This window comes from Caretta caretta, chromosome 16 (genome assembly GCF_965140235.1).
Source record: "Caretta caretta isolate rCarCar2 chromosome 16, rCarCar1.hap1, whole genome shotgun sequence".
NCBI lineage: Eukaryota > Metazoa > Chordata > Testudines > Cheloniidae > Caretta > Caretta caretta.
This window is the reverse complement of record NC_134221.1, coordinates 6714822-6733200: the sequence shown is the minus strand read 5'-3', so window position 1 is coordinate 6733200 and position 18379 is coordinate 6714822. Positions and strand designations below refer to the sequence as shown.

Below are 18379 nucleotides of genomic sequence, written 5' to 3'. Positions count from 1 at the left end.
GCATTTGAAGGAATTATGTTATAATTAAACTAAGTTACTAGCAATTGTTTTTATCCAATTATTATGATTTTTATATCAAGTAAACGTACATTAAGAGAACATTCAGGTTGCAAAGTCAAGCACTCCCAAATTAAGAAATTCCAGAATACAGCCTTAATTCAGCCTTCTTGTGCATGTGCATTATAATGCAGGCTTTAATTACATGCTCACACATTTTTTTCTAAAGGACCCCTGCCTCATTCAGTGAATGAATCCAATATTTCTTCTTATCCTTATTCAACGTGTGGCCCACAGGCTTATTTACCACACGCCATTCAAACCCTGCAGTGAATACAGAATTATTAGTTTCCTCAGGCATGTGTTCTCGCCTTACTAGCGGAGTGCTTCACAGACTTACTGAATCTATCTATCTATACAACACCCCTTGAAGATTAGGTGGTGGTATTATTCCCATTTTACAGCTAAGGAACTGAGACACAGAGTGAGGCCAAAATTATCAGAGGTGTCCACTAATTCCAGGTACCCAATGTGAGACATTTAGGGATTAAACACACACCACTGCATCTTTGCTGCCATGACTCATGGTCCACAACACCCAGACAAAGCAACATCTGTTCACATATGGAGGCACAATGAGAATTCATAAAAAATAAATAAATAAATAAAAATTGCTGCTTGATAGTCTAGTTTTATTTTGCCAGGTGAGTCAAGAGTGGCAAGATCCAATACAAGAACACATTCAGACCCAAGGAAAGGAAAAGATCCACTGCAGACAGGATCTCTGAAGCAATACAGAGTTCCGAAGTCTGCACTCAGGGCCAGGGGGAACACAGAGAGAGAGAGAAAGTGCATCATAGACACAACTTCTAGTTGAGACTGTGTTGAGATTTTCCTTGAAACAGAAGTTTCTGTAATTTCTGGCAATAAAATGAAAGCGTTTTCATCTCCAAGTTTGCATAGCAATAGCTGCGGATAGAAGCAGACTCTCTAGGATGTTCACTTTTTGAAAAATTATCTAATTTTAAAAAATAAATATTTGAAAATTGGCCATTCTTGATACTCTACCCAGAGTGTCTCCCTTCTTTTTGCTCTTCTGTAACTTAAGAAATTCATAACTCCAATATTTTGAAGGCATAACCCTTCTTGCTGCAATCAGCACGCATCATACAAGCTATTTGAGGTCAACATTTTGTATTTCATCTTTTCCTTTTGCAACAAGCCAACCCAACTGAGAGTATGGGTTATGCAGCTACTTCCATTCTCTACTGCTGCCAAGGTACCCCCTCCCCAACCAAACCCCTGAGCCAGGGAAGGAGGGTGGCCAAGGAACAGAAGCAGCTGGGGAGTTGGGACGGATGGATGTGTGGTGGTCACTGGGGGGAAACCACATGGGGCCAGCATGCAGGCTGGTCGACTGTCCGTGACTTGCTAGCTGGGGAAACTCTGGCAGGAGAGCAGCTCTTCCAACAGCTTCAGATCCATGGTCTCCCTCTTGTTTGCAGTCAGCCTCAGATACCATTGCTCCTTGCTCTCCCTTCCCAAATTACAGGGAGTCAGGGAGGGTATGTGCCACAGGGTAGTTAGCAGCATATGGAATGGGGAGGGAGGGTGCACTGGGAGCAGGATTACTGGTGTAGCAGCCGGGGGACAGGAGCAGTCCTAAAGCAACTAACTCTACTGCAGTACTAACCCTGAGTGACTGCCGCAACCATGGCCTAGCCCCAGTACATCAGAGGGAGTGAGGGAGAGAATAGAGAGATCGCTGGACTGGAACTTAGAGACCTGGGTTCTATGCACAGCTCTGCCACTGACCTGCTAGGTGACCTCAGGTAAATCACGTCAATGCTTTGTTCCTCAGTTTCCCCAGTGAAATGGGGATGATGACGCTGACCTCCTTTGTAAAGCGCTTTAAAAGCTATTGATGAAAAGCGCTTGAGAACAACTAGGTGTTTTTATTATAGAGCTGTGTCCTGGAGGCAGAAATTGAGCCCGTGGCTCCAGGAAACCCCATCCTGGCATACACACACTTTCTCCAATGCCACCCCTCAAACATGGGAGTAGCTTCCCATAAAACATCTGCAAGGTCTTTCCTCCTGCAGGCTCCTCTCTGCAGTGATGTCTACAAAAAGAATTAACAGTGGTTAGGCAGCTGCTGTGCTGTGGCTGCTACTTTCCATGCTGACCACTGTTTCCTTGTACTCCCCTGTCCCTTTGGTGCAGCCCTTTGAGGGCAGGGATAGTCTTGTTATGAGCCCATGGCCCCTCTGGTGGTATGTTGGCTCATGCAAACCATCTCCAAGTGCCTAACCACCACAAGCATGGAGTGAGGGGACTTGGGTGGCCCTCTGCTCAGTGCAGCTAGCCTCCAAGGGGCCAGCCCACATATCTGCGTTCCATTGCTCCACTTCAGCGGCAGCGCCAGAGCCCCCTCGACCAATGAGGCAAGAGATGGCAAATGGCAGGTTGGCCAGTAAGGAGCCTCAAGGGTCCCGCAGTTGGCCAGGAGCTGTACTGGACTAGACGACCTCTTGATGGCCCTTCCAGTCCTATGATTCTATGGTCTTTGGACCATCGGGAGTATCAAGCACTGCTCACTTTGGACTGGGGACCTCAGTCACCTGCTGGCAGCAACTCAACACATCTGCCCCGTTCCTACTAATGTCCTGAGTTTCCAGGTCCCAGTGATGACCCCAGTAGATGCTGCCACAGCATCAGGGCAGCATCATGTGAGGATGAAGGGGAGTGACCTCGTGGACGCTCTTCAGTACAAAGTGAGTCAACCAGCCTGAGCTAGGGAGATGGGTACAAATATTGAGGGGAGATGTGAGAGTGATGGGAAGTGCAGCCTGCCTGTGACTCTGGGTTCTGAGAAGCCCCCCTTGGGACCAGACCCCACGTGGCCAGAAATCCTGGGGCTCCACAAAAAGCATGCCTTTAAATTGAAACTCCTGATCTTTTCCAACCCTCTCCTCTCCTTCCTACTGGGGCTGCTGTCCAAAGTCCGGGACGGCTGCCAATTACCAGTTGCCGTGAAATAAACTGGGGATCAGGTTGGTGAACAGCCAACCCCTGACATCAGAAGCAGGTGACTAACTTGTCAGGTGCACTACAACTATGTCACCCCCTATGTCTAAGGGCGATCCATAAACCCAAAGAGAGAGCTGTAATTAGGCCCTGCCCTGGCTGTCCTGCTCTCATGGGGATTGGCCAATAGGTATGCACAGCACTTGTCTCCATGAGGTCACAGGGAAGCAGCAGTTTTGAACAATATATAAAATCTGCAGCCTTGTTCCCTTTTGTTGAGAACCATCTCTCAGCTTTAAAGACCCAAAGAAGCAAGCTGGGGGCAAAGAGAGAAACTGCTCAGACTTCAAGGGTTTGCTCCCTCTGCCTGATTACACAACCAGGGTTTTACTGCCCCAGAAAATTGTAAGTCTAAAAATGCAAGAAGAAGATACAGAGGTTTAAAAATAAGACTTGTCTTTTGAAAAAAATTATACAAGCTGGGTAGATCCACAAGAAGCCACCTATCTATCCTTAGGCAAAGTAAACCTATGCAACACACTGCATACTGAGCCTTCTAGCCAGCAAGAGACAGTGCTCAAGGACAAACTGCAGTGTCTGACAATGTCCTGCTTCTGCAAAAGGTTCAGTGGTTTTCGGTAAGTTTCCACCATGGTAGCCAGAGACACTTAGCAGTACATTGAAACGCCTCCACTCTGCAGGACGCAAAGGTTAGTTTCTCTTATCTCAGAGTCCCGCTCATGTGGCTCAGAGCGAGGCTGGGGTGGGCACTGTGGGCAAAGTCAGTTCCATGGATGGAGTTTCAGCCACCGGGGCTGGACTGGGTTTGCGAAGCTCCAGTTTCTCGCTGAGCTGGTTATAAAGATCCTTCACAGCTTCGCCGCTCTATGGAATGAGCATTGGGAAAACAAACAAACGAAAGAAGAGTCACACTTCATTCTAGCTGTTACTAGCTGGAACACTAAGTACTAGGACTACTGGGAGTGTTTCAACACAGAGGAAAGTGGGAAGAGTAAGTCATGATATAATTAAGTCAATACTCCAGACACTCTGAAAGCTGCTAGTCTAAACAGAACATAAGCCCTGGTAAGCAGCTTCAGGGAATGCAGTTGCCTTCATCTGCAATTACTTTTCCTTTTGTGACCCTTCTTACCTGCTTGGTAGGTTCCAAAGCCTTCTGGAGTGATTCTAATTTGGTAGGTGCCACTTTGTGATGCAGGTGAAGTAGCAATCTTAGCACGTGTCTATGGACGTTCTCTTTTCTGTAAAGAGCAATTGTAAAGTGGTGAAACCAATGTACAGAACACAACCACACGTTAGAGAGAAAGCTACAGCACAACATCAGAGCAGTGCCTGGGTGTTCAAACACTGGGAGTTTTGTTCTCAATCATCAAAAATACTTAAGTTGTAAAGGAATTGCTTGCATGCTACAGGATGTTATGCTTCTATAGGCTTGCCAGGAATTAATACAAGCATTTAGAACTACTAACAGGTTATTTATGTGCATTTATAAATTAGAGAGCTGAAGTTAAATCTAACGTTTAAAGCAGAAATTCGATCTGCTACTGCACTGTAAGGAGGATGTTGCCCCACTGCACCTTCTGTCTCTGAATAACAATTTAGGGTTTGTGTAATCATTTATAATCAACACTTTCTCTTTTCAGCTATTTTATTGCTACAGAATTGGTTGCAAAATCTAAACATATAAAAAACCACCGCAACAGCTATCATAGTCTTTCCAGTGTGAGCTAAGTGAAGAGTCTGCAGACAGGCTAAACAATAGCTCAGAGAGGTGTGAACTGTCCCATTCATCTTGTAAATATTGTGCTTTCTGAAGAAGGATGTCAGTTACCTTGAGCAGGCAGTGAGGAAGAACCCATCAAAGAGACTGGTACAGAAGTCCTCCAGCGCAAATTCATCACCCAACAACGTGAGGTTACCGGTGAGCAGGTGCAGGAAAATATCACTGAAGGCCAGGTCACTGAATGTCTCAGCTGGACAACACGAAGGACAATGACTAACAGGCAGGCAAGCATTTGCCTGAAAGCTTTACCATATTAGCAGAAGACGAGCCTGCTGAAAAACTTTCTGTGCACTTTTCTGACTGGCCACTGCAGGTGGCTCACTACCCTACCTAGGTATGAAGGGAGGTGGGAAAGAACCCAGGATGTGGGCTGAGCAGCCACTGAGGAAGAATTCTGGGAGCAGCTAAGCCTGGGCTACATTCGGTGTTGTTTCATTGCGAGTTCCTTTTTTGGATAAAGTGGAAAGTTCTGATCCACTGAAACTTTTGGGGACTGTTTAGAGCAGGAAGCTACCAGCTCAGAGAGACAATTTATCTTCTAGTAATATTCCAACCAGCCTACAGCTAATCACATTGCTAGTACAGTGACTTTCATCCAAGGAATTACAAACATTCAAGAATCTTCACAAAATTCCTGCTTGGTAGGAAAACATCACCACTGAACAGGTAAGTAAACTTGCGGGACTTGCAAAGGCTCACACAGTGAATCACTAGCAGACCTGAAACTAGAATCCAAGAGTTGTCAACACTAACCACACTCATCCCCATAGCCCTTATATTCCTTCTTCTAGGCCTTCTATATAAGACAAGTGGGTACAAAACATAAGAGGAAAACAAGACTCACCTAGTGCTGGCAGGAGCCTGAGAAAAGCATTCTTGTTCCTCTGTTTAGTTATGTGAAGTATGTAATATAGCCCAACCTCACAGGCTATTCTGTGCTCCTGAAGGAATCTGTTATGGCACAAACAAAGTTTCTTAACCAATAGAACAAGAACCCATATACTAAAGAGGACCTTAAGAAGACAAAAAGAAAAGGAGTACTTGTGGCACCTTAGAGACCAAGTACTCCTTTTCTTTTTGCGAATACAGACTAACACGGCTGTTACTCTGAAACCTGTCCTTAAGAAGACAGGATCCACAGCCTGGAAGCCACAGAGTAGGAAGCAGGGAAATGTCTCAATAGCTAACCTGAAGTCTCCTGTGAAGTGGTGGCTAAGAGAAAGTGTTCAGATTTATGAGAGCTGTCTGCTGCCATAGCCCAAAGAAATAATTATTCAACAAACATTGTTACTTTCCAATAATCAACTCTACTGAACAGTTAATAATAAGAAGGAAGCTTTAGGATCAAGCTAAACACAATGGAAAATCGGATTCTGCTTCGTTTTAAAGTTTCCCAACTCAGACACCAATTCTGCTATGAAACAGTTGTGACCGTGATTCTAACTGGATGTGCTATTCTGGGTACGGCCATTCAGACAAGAACAGTACTGGGAATAAGTGTAAGGTCTGAACATAACTGAGCGTACAGAGATCCTTTCTGTCTGCTTGCAAAGAGAAACCCTGAGAAGTTTCCTTTTTTGACCTCCAAACCTTTAGGATTTCAAAGAGAAACTGAAGTCCTCTCATTGCATGTATAGTCATCTTATTTCTAGTAGTGCATTTGAAGGTGCTCATTCTCTTGCTAATAAGTATTGGTGGTCAGTCCAAATGCACGTAAATTCAATAATACCATGAAAGCAGCCACTGTACTCTGCTTATGAAGGACACACAAATGTCTCCTTTAATGTCAGCTCTGCTTACAACTGACTCTCCTCAGTAGGGTCCATGTAGAAATAACTCAGGCCAAAGGCACCAAGACAATATTATTCTATTCTCATAGTCCCCGATTCAGCATAGGCCTAACTTTATAGTCAGTGTGACTACTTGTGTACTTAAAGTACCCTGCTGAATCAGGTCCTTAGTGTTTTATTCTGTTTCTTGTGCAGTTGACTTTCAATCTGAGCCCTTGATTAAAAGGCCACAGTATTTGAGCTCTCTGACTGGAAACTTCTAAACTGGACAGCACCCTCACTGACTCCAAAGCAGCGCTGCCTCTCATATACTTCTTGCCAGAGATCCCTTCTATTGATCTATTCAAGATCTGTAGTTTTTCTGGTGTCTTTTTAATCAAGTGTTCCACTGACAGAGCTACATGAATGGAACTGAAGCCTTGAATTAGTTAGGATTAATTCTTTTCTCTTAATTGTGCCAGGCTTCTTCTATAGTATAGCTTAGCTACCTAAAACTACGTCTATACTACAAATTACTTCAGTGTAACTTACATCACACAGAAGTGTGAATAATGATGTAGTGTGGACATAGCCTAATGCTTTGCTTTGAAAAAGGATCTAATGTATGTAGGTTGATGACATACTTGGTAAAAGCTTCGGGAATGGTGCTGGGGTAGGGAATTGGCCCTTTCTCTTCTGATGGCAGTTTCTGATCTACGTTGAATGTGTAGTCATCCACCACAAAAGACATCAGCATCGGCAAGAACTTGGTGATCAACTCATGTTCCTTAGAGGGGGAAAAAAGCCATTGCAATATAAAAAAAACAAACAGTCTGCATGTATGTAATTTTCCATCCAAGAACCTCAAAGTATTTAGGTAAGCATGTAACATTCCCATCATACAGCTAGAAAAACTAAGGTAAACCATTTACCTATGACCAGACAGCATATCAATGGTAGACAGGAACATAAAACACTGGTATCCAGACACCAAGTCCCTGCTCTAACCACTGACCTCTCTTTTCATGTCCTCCAGTAGAATATAAAGAGTTAATCAGAAAACTATCCTTCACTTTGTACACAAAAAAACTATTGAATGAATTTTTTGCTGTAACAGAATTACCCAGTGATATACACATCTGGTCTCGAGCACCTTATCCTATATCATTGCAAGTGCTGGACACAGAGGGTCTGGGTAAGGACAGAGTAGTATGCTAATGAGTACAAGTCATCTTGCTAATTCCCTGAACCAGTATTAACCATTTCACACTTAGTCATGCTCCCAGGAGGAGTGCCAGGGGAAAGTTCACACTCATTTCCTCCATTCCCACAGCAGTTGAAAATTACTTATTTTATATCAAATTAAAAGAACGGGAAGTGGCAGCGACCGGAACCACAAAAAGTTCATTAAAAATGAAGCAGGTTGTGCAGCTTTCTCCATACAGCACCAACAGGAGAAGAAGGAACCTTTCAATTAAGCTATGAGGTAAGCCCAGGCTCTGTCGAGGGCCATGTAAGTACCTAATCACCTTAGTATCTGACTATTCATGCACAACCACCTCAGGTGCTGAAGCAATTTGTATAGTAGGGGGTGCTGAGAGCCATTGAACCAAACTGGAAACCCTGTATGTGACGGAAACCACTTCAAGGCAGGGGGTGCAGTAGCACCCCTAGTTCCAGCACCTATGCAAACACCTATGGAAAATGTACATCACGGAGGTAAACGTGCAGTCAGCTAGCAGTTTATACGGTCAATGCCTCAATCACCCTCCCTGGGAAGAGCTGTCCCACTTTGCAGCACAGAACAGAAACCGCAGTGGAATTTTTAGAGGTCCTCCCACTGTCCAGTATTGTGGTTAACCTCTCTTCTGTAGATAGCTGAATAGAACTTCTCCAAGAGCTACCAAACCTGTTCAGAGTGCAGGCCAGAGGGAACGTGGCAGGAGGGTCACTTGAGCGATCCAAAATATGCTTCCCAGGGGTGGACTGTGCTACCTCCACACCATCCCTATCACAACACTGGGGAGGCAGAAGTGCTAGCCCCTGAACGACAATGCAATGAGCTGCTATCACACTTCAGGGCCAGCCCCAGCAATACTATTTTCACATTCATTCTGATCTACAGTCTCGCCATTGTGGACGGAGATCCCGGGAGTTATGAGCCATTGGTGCTGAATTTGTTAGAGGTAAAACTGAGATATAAAGAAGTTAAAGCCCAGATGTTCAAGACTGCAAAAAAAAAAAAAAGGGGGGGGGGATTTCCAAGAGGACCCACTTGTGTACACTCCCAACCTATTGGGGCATGCAAATGCAAGGTGTCATCTGTACAATCAGGACATTCACAAATTCTGCAAGTGCTTATTAGAGGCATTTGGAAAAGGTGACACTGAGGAGTCTTTGAGAGAGGGGAAGACAAAGAAATCAAAGAGGAAATACTCTTCAAGAAGCTTACCATTTTAGGCTCCCTGAAGACTTGGCTGTCAATCATGTCCCAGGCTCCCTGTCCCAGAGACAGCATCCTTAGCAGCAACAAGAGGTCTGGACTTTCCTGGAAATTCAAATTTAATAAAAGTTATGTTCTTCCACAATTCTCTACATGTTGGAGATTTATTTGGAAGTCATTTATATTCAGTGGTTTTCTTGGATTCAGAAGCATTATCCAGATACATTAGATCACAAATACTGCTAGGGGATGTCAATTTCTATGATTTAAATAATGAATTATAGCTCAGAGGGCCCCAAACAGCTGCAAATGCTACAGAACACACCTCAATGTAACCTTTTACAGTGTGCTTGGAGATATTCAGGCCATCTGATCAGACAATTGGCTAGAGAACTTTCAAAAACAATTTGACATAATAAAAGTACAATTTGTGGCAGAATGAAACTATACGTGTTTGTCAGTAAATATCCAATACCAAGTGTTTAAAAATGATATTAGCCTTTTTGCAAGCTTGGAAGGATAAAAATAAATGATTTAATTTGACAATGAAAAAGCAGTGCAAGAGATGAAATATAGGAAGGGTTTATTTTAGATCCTTGTATGGTTCCCATCATAGGATCTGAGTCCTGATCCACTGGGGGCAAAGATTCACGTTCTTGTTGCACAGACTGTGAGTACTCAGTTCATACCAGGGAAACTGAGGATACAAACAGCAGACTGCATTCTAAGTCCTTTCTAGGGCTGAACAGTGGTCACTTGCCAGCCAACATTACCGATGTAATTCTGCCTCCCCTGCCAAACAGGGGCAGCCAAACACAGCATTACAGAGAGCGAGTGCCTCACAAAATTAAGTGTATAATCTTCTTCTCCGAGTGGCTGATGTAAATGTAGAGCAACAACTATAATTTTACATTCAGATGGGTCAATAAAGTGTACAAGAAAAATAACTCTCCAGTTACACCATTCAGCAGGAATTGACTTTATTTTATCTCCCTACCATCAGCAAAGCAAGACACCAAGTTTAGCACAGGGAGTAAAGAATGCTGTAACTGAAGCAGGAATTCAAGTAGATAGAAAGCAGTTGCCTTCAAGTATGCATAATTAGAAGAGCACGTAGCTAGTAGAGAGTGAAAAAAGTTAAGGGGCACTGTCAACTTGGAAAAATCACATTTGTCTGAAAATTGTGTACCTACCATAAAAAGAAAAGGAGTACTTGTGGCACCTTAGAGACTAACCAATTTATTTGAGCATAAGCTTTTGATGAAGTGAGCTGTAGCTCACGAAAGCTTATGCTCAAATAAATTGGTTAGTCTCTAAGGTGCCACAAGTACTCCTTTTCTTTTTGCGAATACAGACTAACACGGCTGTTACTCTGGTACCTACCATAATTACCGGACACCTAAAATTACTACAAAATGTATGTTTTTCCTCTTTTTCAGTTTACCTGTGCATTTGACAGCACACAGTCTCATTGGTTCTCCTGTATTGTCAGTCAGTTTCTCCCTTGCTGTAAAATGCAGTCTCATAATAACCAGAACAGGGCTCATTTGTAATCTGTGCAGGTTTCTCAGACTCACCCTGGGTAAGGTGTCTTGCCCAACCAGCTCTTGCAGATGCCGTATGGTACTCAGAGCTAAGGTGTTAATGGCAAAGGGATCACACAAGATCATTGATAAATCCCTGAAGGGAAACAGAACCACAAATGCATTTTATATATACACTAACAAACCCCATGGCCCAACCACAAACCCAGCCATAGACTACCTGCTTCTCAAGAAAGTATCTGTATTGGAAAAAACAACCTTGGTCATGTCCATTTCTTGTTGTTCAACCTGTCCAATCTGAGACACTATACATAGGCTCAATGTATATTTAAAGGGAGACTGCCAGGTTAAAAACCTATGAGGGAAGGAAGACATGCAGCAAAAACTATAATGATAAAACCTAATTGATTATATCAACTGAAATATGTTTCTGCCTTAGATCACTAATTAGATGCTTAAAAGTGGTGAGTCCCGCCTGAAAAAAAAACAACAATCTCTTTAACTTTTATTTTACAGGCCACTGATTAGAGTTACAGGTTACTGGGATAGGATACTGAGAATAAACCTATCATCTTGCTGAATGCACTAAGAAGGACTGTGTTTGGCAATGATTGGTTTTGTTACTAGACACTTGTGGAGAATTAACAACTGAAGTAATTCTCAGCCATTCTGGATAATGGGAGCAATCCCTGTCAATCCCTCAGTTTCATGAGCCTGAACTGCTCACCCCAGTACTTGTTCTTGTCCTTTCTTCACTCCATCCAGAAACCCTTGCAGCTCTCGAGCTCGCTTGTTATCCACAAACTTCTCCCGAATGCAGGCATCTAAGCACCAAGTGAACTGCAAAGAAAGGAAACGTTGATGACACACTCATGGCAGCTCCTCTAAACTAGCATTACAATATATGAATCACCTCAAGGCTTCAAAGTAACACTGTTGGCTCGATATTTAATTAAATACACCTTTAAAGGCATAAGCCTTTCCTCCCGTCCCCAACAGTTGTACAGGAGGCTGCAACATTAGATACACCAAACATAAGTTTTAAGACTCTTGCCGAATTTTCAAAGGCTTCAGATCTAGTGACAAAACAGGTCCTTAATCGGCGAGCCTTTTGCATTAAGCTCCTGCAGGTATTCGAATTATATTCAAATGCCTCCATCAGTGCAACAGACCATGGGTTCATGTGGCAGCATGTGAAGGGGGAAGACAAAGTTTCCCATCCACACAAACAGCATCAACCTCTGACCAGCAGTATCTGCTGCTTGCACAGTCCTGTGTGTGTTGGGAAGTTCTAGAGGGAGTTGGACGTCAGGAGCAGAGGAAGCCCAGCAGACATCCAAACACACAAGATCGTTCTATGAAGCTGCTGTACAGCAGGTTCAACTGGCATCACCTTTTCCTCTCCCACAACAAGCACTGCCTGAAAATTAACACGTACTATATACCATGTAGTATGTGAACATATCTCATGGCCATACACGAAGGAGTACATGGTAACTGAGGGGACAATATCACTTGGTGGTAAAAACATGGGATTGGAAGTCAGATGATCTGGATTTTATTCCTGGCTCTGCCACTGACTTACACTGGAAATTTGGACAAGCCATAACCCCTATGTGTTGGTCTCCCCATCCATATTAAAACCACATAATCCTCACAACGATGTTGTGGGTCTTGATCAATTCATGTTTCTGAAGTGCATGGAGCCCACTGTGCAGGTGCTAAATATATTTCTCATCACTGGTATCTTTTCTTCAGAAACACACATCGCATGAGAAATAAACTTTGTAAATAATGTAACCAGGACAGAAGTGTAGAGAATAGAATGTGACTCTGCATTTATAGTGGATGAATGACTTAATTCACATTATAAATGCCAATGCAGCGCTAAATAAGCTAGCAAAACTTCTTATATTTTAATAATTATTAATTTTAGCTCTTTATATTTCAAGATCCATAGCACTTCACAAACTAAACTAATGAAATGCGATCACTTCTGGGCAAAGAGCATCAGGTTGTGCATAGGACTGTGCACAACAAGGAGGGGAAGGAAACTTTGTCCAAGAACACTGGGGCAAACCAATGGCATGAACTTTGTTTTTGGCAGCATCCATGTAGGTGAGATGGTACACTGCTTTTTAAGATTTTATACCAAGCACCACAGACAGCATGATGAACAATTTATCTACCACACAAAGACAAAGGGCTTTGTTAACACTGCTGGGATTTGAACCTGTCATTCCAAGGACTATAAGAATTTCAGACTTGAGGTTTGAACCGCTTTCTATGCCTGAAGATAATATCCCTTCTGGGTTATTGACCTTCAAGGCAGCAGGCACAAATGAGAGCTGCTCAGACTGAAAATTCCGAAGTACCACTTGTGCCTGGTCCATCTATTCATTACCTTGTGACAGGGGTCAACAGTACAGATCTCGCTGATGTCCAGGTCATGCAGCGACATCAGGAGCTCTGCCCGTAGCGTGCAGTAATGGACATTCCTCGTCCGAAGGAACAATGTTCTTAGGAACTGTAGCACCATGTCATATAGCTTCACATTCTTCCCAATCATCTGTGTCAGCTTCTGAACCACCTAAAGCCCAAATGGAAAAACGCACACTTAGTACCAAAAGATTTTCCTACATGACAGCTTTCAAACTATTTCATTATTTGCCCCATCAGTTGTGGAATGCCTGAACTAAAACATACAGCTTTAAAAGACATTTCACACCAGACTTTTTCAGCATTTCAACTCCATTTGTGCTTTAATTGTTTTTTGTCTAGACTTTTGTAATTGCAAGACCTTCTGTTCCCTTTGCTAAACAATCTGACCTGTTATACCAAGTATACCAGTAGGAATTACTTTTGTTGTAAAAGTGATCTTTCGGTTTTATACTGCCATCTATCACCATAGTTCCAGAGTGCCCACCACGTAAAATCAAAAGTAATAATGTCCCTAGAGACTTCATGGAGTATCTGGCATTCCTCCCTTTTTGGAGTAAAAACACTGCTTAGGGCATAGATTTCGGGTTTTTTTTTTGTTTTAACATTTTAATAAAATGCTTACAGTGGGAGTGTCTAAAAGCCCCACTGCAACAGGCACTCTACAATTACATAGGAAGGCACAATCCCTGCCCTGAAGAACTTACAACTGAGTTTAAGACAAGTTAACGAGGTAGTATGCAGCAGGAGGGAAGAGTGGCTGAGGCGAAGGGAACATTAATAAGATCACACTGTCCCATAGGCTAGCTACATATGCAGCTTTTGAGGCTTCTTCCCAAGTTTTTGTTGAACTATTACAATTTCCTTCAAAAACAAAACAAAAATGGTAAAACCCCCAAATCCCTGATTTAACCGCCAAGGGTGCTTAGATACTGTAACGATGGGCATGGGATTAAATCCCAGACTGATAAACAGAACTGGGGGAAAATATTATTGGCTAAACATTTTGTTTAGCTATTTAAATGTTATTTTAAAAAATCTGCTTAAACAAAAGATTAACCTATTACTTTATGTCATGAGGTGCTATTCTAATATAACAATACTGAACATTATGTTTATTTGTAACTATTAAATATAAGATTGACCTGTTGATTTGATTAAGAATTGTTTAATGAAGATGAACTAACATTAAATAACTAGCCAAAATATTTAAATAATTTTTTTCAGGTGGTAGCAAAGTTGTAAGGCCAGATGGACACTCAATTATCTGATGATGCTGGCAGTATAGGAACCCAATATGCTCTCTTTTCAAGACAGAGATTGGAGAATTCCATTCCAAACTTCACTGTAAAAGTTCTCCCTGCTGTTACCTCTCCCTGACGTCTCATTTTTGGAGAGGGACTGAAGAAGTTGTGCAAGACAGAGAGATCACTACTAAAGAGAGTGTTTTCTTTCTCCAGGATGTACTGTTTCAGCAATGGGGACACCTCATCACCAAACAGAGCTTGGTTATCCTGCCAGATCTGGCGCTTCACCTCCACGGCACATGCTTTGTATAAATCCTTATCCGCCATAACTAACTTCAGTTTCTTTTCAGGGACCTGTAAACAACAGTGCAGTGTCAGTAAAGAGTTTAGGGGTTCACCTACCTGACTGTTAAAATGGTAGGTAGTTGACTATAAGGCAGATCTAAATCACAACCTTGCATTGGCCAGTAACATCTACAACCAGTGCAATTAAAACCCAAGGCAACAGCAGAGAACCTTCTTTCATGACCCTGCCCCTTCAATACCACCCTGGTTTTAAAAGTATTTAGCTTCTTAGAGAAGGCATCACATTAGCACTAGTACAGGTTTTGAAGCTATTACATTAAAGATGCAGTAGTGCCTTAAATGAAGAGTTGTTTCCTTTTAAGTACCCTTTTCCAGAAATATTGCCCCTTTTTGAAATCTAGCTGCATCCTTAAAATACTTGCCATATAAATCAGTTCTGGAAAAATCCCCTACCACTGAGCTCAAACTATTTTTGGGAAGGATGGGGGGGGGGACATGCACATTTTAAAAACAGAAGAACAAACTTCTCTCTCTAATTAGTGTGTACTTTATGAAATATGAAAATATGAAATGCTTTTTGAACTACATTAAATTAACTGATATGAGAATCAAACAAAGCATAAGCCAAATTATCTACCAGTGAATGATAAATTGACTGAAGAGTTTGCAAACGTGGCATACAGCCCAGCTAACAGCAGAGAATGAAAGGGGCTGTAACCAAGAGATGCAAGAGATTTTACCTTGGGCAGGTGTTTCATGACACACATCACCACAGGCTGTATAGATGGCATCTTGACCAAGGAAAAGCTTTTCTCCAGCAGATCCTCCAGCTTTTTGTATCTGGAAACATGCAAGCAAGAAAAGTTGCCAGGTAAAGTTTTCAAAACTCCTGAGTGACTCTTTAGGGTCCTAAGCGCTTAAGATACTTTTGAAAAAGTGCTTAAGTCACTTAAGCTTTTTGAAAACTTTACCTGCCATGATTAATTTTGAAATTAATTTCTAATGATGATCAGTAACACACCTTTCCTCAACCTTTCCTTCTGAGGCAATGGCTGAAACTCTCTCTAGCAATTTCTCTCTCAGCTCATCAAATACAGACTGATGAAACTCCAGCCTAGGAGTACCATGGAGGTCCAAGAATGGCAGAGCAGACTGGAGAGAGGGCAGAAGGACTCCATTTTCTGTCTAGCAAAACAAACACCATACAGAGTTATAAGTTTGGATTAAACACAAATTCTTGCTGGCAATAAATAACAAGAGACAGTACTAAAATGACTTATGTTAAGAAAAAGTAAGCACTCAGCTCAATTTAAATGGTCATTATTGAGTAAGAAACAATATAACATTTTAAAAAAAGTCCTTAGTTATGTTACTAGCACTAGCATAATACTATTAATGATGAAATAACTTAAAAGTCTAGTACACTTTTCATCACTGATGCCATTTATTTACTTTTTAACTCAACAAGGGCAATGAAGACAGACTAGCAAGTTTCCTTTTCTAGTTCTCATGCAATAGTGCAACACTAAAATGTGGACACACTAGCATAACAGAGTCCTTGTCCATCCCTCTGACTCCTAGGCATGGGTAGTAAACAGTGCAGAGGACTATTTATTTGTTTAAAAAGTATTGCTCCATTAAAATTTATCCATTTGTATACAAAAACATTCACAAGGTTTTTTTTTATTTTAATTATCCTTAAATCTGGGGCATGAAGTACCTTACAATGTTTCTCTAATCATTCAACAATCTACCAAAGGACTTTTAAAACGTATGCATTTGGCTAGCTTATGCTAAACTCCATTAACCCAATTTTATTATCTAAATATATAAACTGCCACTGCTGAAATATACCAAAGCTTTATGCCCCAATCCTAAAAACACTGAAGCATTGTGTAACTACACATGCAATAGTTCCATGAAGTTTTAGAGATGCCACATAACATACACAGTCAGCTTCCATTTGTATTACAGAAAATTACATTGCAGAGGTGAAAAAATACTACAGAGCGCCAGTGTGTTAAGAGCCAAGAGTAACCAAAGCTTCCTTTTCACATTTCATCCTGTGTTAAGCTGCAAAAAAACAAAACCTAAAAGCTACTCTCACGACTGTCAAATCCTATTCAATTGGGAGAGAGACTCCCTTCATTTTAAAAGCTGCTTTTTAAGATTCTCCTTGTGATGGGGGCCCTCCAACGTTTGTCTCAATTATGACATTAAAAAAAATATCCTGGATCGATTTTAAAATCCCTCATTGAAGTTGCCCCACAACTTATCTGCTAGATCTGGCCGGAGAGCAAATGAGGCTGCAATACAACAGGAGGATGATCGACGGTGAAAAAGTTAAGCCCATGTCCAGCAGCAGGCAGAGGCCGGGATCAGAAACAACTAGAGGTGTCAGAGGACAAGACCCTGCGGCCACCGGACACCACCACGATGGATGTCACGGCATCCGCAACCCTTTTTACCGAGGAGTTATCAGCTCCGACCCCCCGCCCCCCAAGTCCTGGGACCTCGGCCCCGAGTCCGCGCTGACCCACCGCAGACGGGCCTGCGCGCGGAGGCGACGGGGCTCGGGCTGAACACGGAGCCGGAGCCCGGGCTCAGCGTGCCGCGCAGACGGCCCTGAACGACCCCACCGGGGCGGGAGGCCGCCCGAGACCCAACTGAGAGCTCCGGCCACCCGACCGCTGCTGGGGCAGAGCAACGCCAGCCCCGGGGAGCCCCCATCCGGGTCCGTCGCCCCCGCAGCCCCTGCCCCCCGGGCCGCGCTCCCCACCTGGAACTGCTCGATGGCCTTGAGCGGCTCGGTGCAGTTGGTCAGCGTCTCCTTCAGGTCCTCCCCATTGGCCACCCCCAGCTCCTGCAGCCCCGCGAACATGGCGGCGGCCTCGGCGGGCCCAGCCGGGTCGGGCCCCCCCCCCCCCCGCTAGTGCCCGTAGGGTCGGCCCGGTCCGTTCCCGCTGTCGCCCCCCAGCCCTGTCGGGTCCGACGCTGTCCCCGTCCCCCCCCGAAACTGCTCCTCGGCGCGCAGGTTCCGGGCTGCGGCGGGAGAGGCTAGGAGCCGGCTCAGCCTTGCCGCAGACCTGCGGGGGGCCCTTGAGCACCCAGGGCTCTCACGACCCGTTCCCCGTAGATCCCCCCCGGGTGCTGCCTGCTCCCCTGGCTATAGAGACCCCAGAGCCTTCCTGCCACCTCCCCTCAAGCCCCCTGCCATGCTGTCCTCACCAAGTGCCCTTCAGTCCTTCTCCGCACCTGTCCTGGATGTTGCTGGCCACATCACAGGCTTCGGCTTCCATCCCAACCCTTTCATGTGTAAACCTGTCTCTTTGTGTAACTCCCCTCACGGCGTGAAGACCTCTCGTCTCAACGCCTGTGGACGCTGAACGTGCCATCGCTGGATTGCCCAGGCTTCTGCCCTGTACGGCGCACCGTTGGGTTTTCAGTCTCAGCGGCACATGGGTGGTGGGGGGCACTCACCCTGCGTGGGATGGGGGAGGGCGAATTCCTCTTGGTGGGCTGAAGAAGCCACCCCCCGTCCCTGCTGGGCACGCTCCAAGTGCAACACTAGTGTAGTAGGGACCAGCCCAAGTCAGGCTGGGGTTAATTGCCGAGGAGCAAGGAGGCACCTTGCAGGCTCCGGCCTGGGCGCAGCTGGAACCCTGACCGTGGAAGCCAGTGGCGCCAAGACCCAGACAGATGCCCAGGTCCCTATGGATGCCCAGTAGGGATTGGAGTCACTGGGACCCGTGTGTGCTGGGAAGCCTAGAGACCCAGATGCTGCCCCAACTACTGCTCTGAGA

At 44.0% G+C, this 18379-nt stretch overlaps 1 protein-coding gene across 2 annotated transcripts; it reads right to left on the bottom strand.

Annotated features, from left to right (window-relative positions):
* Positions 1-668: 668 nt before the first annotated feature.
* On the bottom strand, positions 669-17524 carry NELFB (negative elongation factor complex member B). 2 transcript variants are annotated; one of them, XM_048822996.2, is made up of 13 exons: positions 17356-17524; positions 15598-15761; positions 15317-15416; positions 14394-14624; positions 12989-13174; positions 11312-11424; positions 10618-10720; positions 9050-9145; positions 7242-7384; positions 5673-5779; positions 4877-5018; positions 4178-4286; positions 669-3909 (listed from the first exon to the last, which is right to left on the bottom strand). In XM_048822996.2, the coding sequence occupies exons 1-13, from the start codon at positions 17455-17457 to the stop codon at positions 3772-3774; spliced, it is 1734 nt and encodes a 577-aa protein (XP_048678953.1). In that variant the 5' UTR covers positions 17458-17524; the 3' UTR covers positions 669-3771. The 2 variants fall into 2 exon arrangements, with proteins under 2 accessions (XP_048678953.1, XP_074976388.1); XM_075120287.1 differs by lacking the exon at positions 17356-17524 and adding an exon at positions 17117-17248.
* Between the last annotated feature and the right edge of the window lie 855 nt (positions 17525-18379).

Bases quoted from the DNA above. Each gene is read 5' to 3' on its own strand.
- NELFB (XM_048822996.2), bottom strand. From the start codon at position 17,457: ATGTTCGCGGGGCTGCAGGAGCTGGGGGTGGCCAATGGGGAGGACCTG. The intron at 14,625-15,316 runs GTAAAATCTCTT...TGTTGTTTACAG, and splicing joins TCATGAAACACCTGCCCAAG to GTCCCTGAAAAGAAACTGAA. The intron at 3,910-4,177 runs GTAAGAAGGGTC...CTCATTCCATAG, and splicing joins CTTTGGAACCTACCAAGCAG to AGCGGCGAAGCTGTGAAGGA.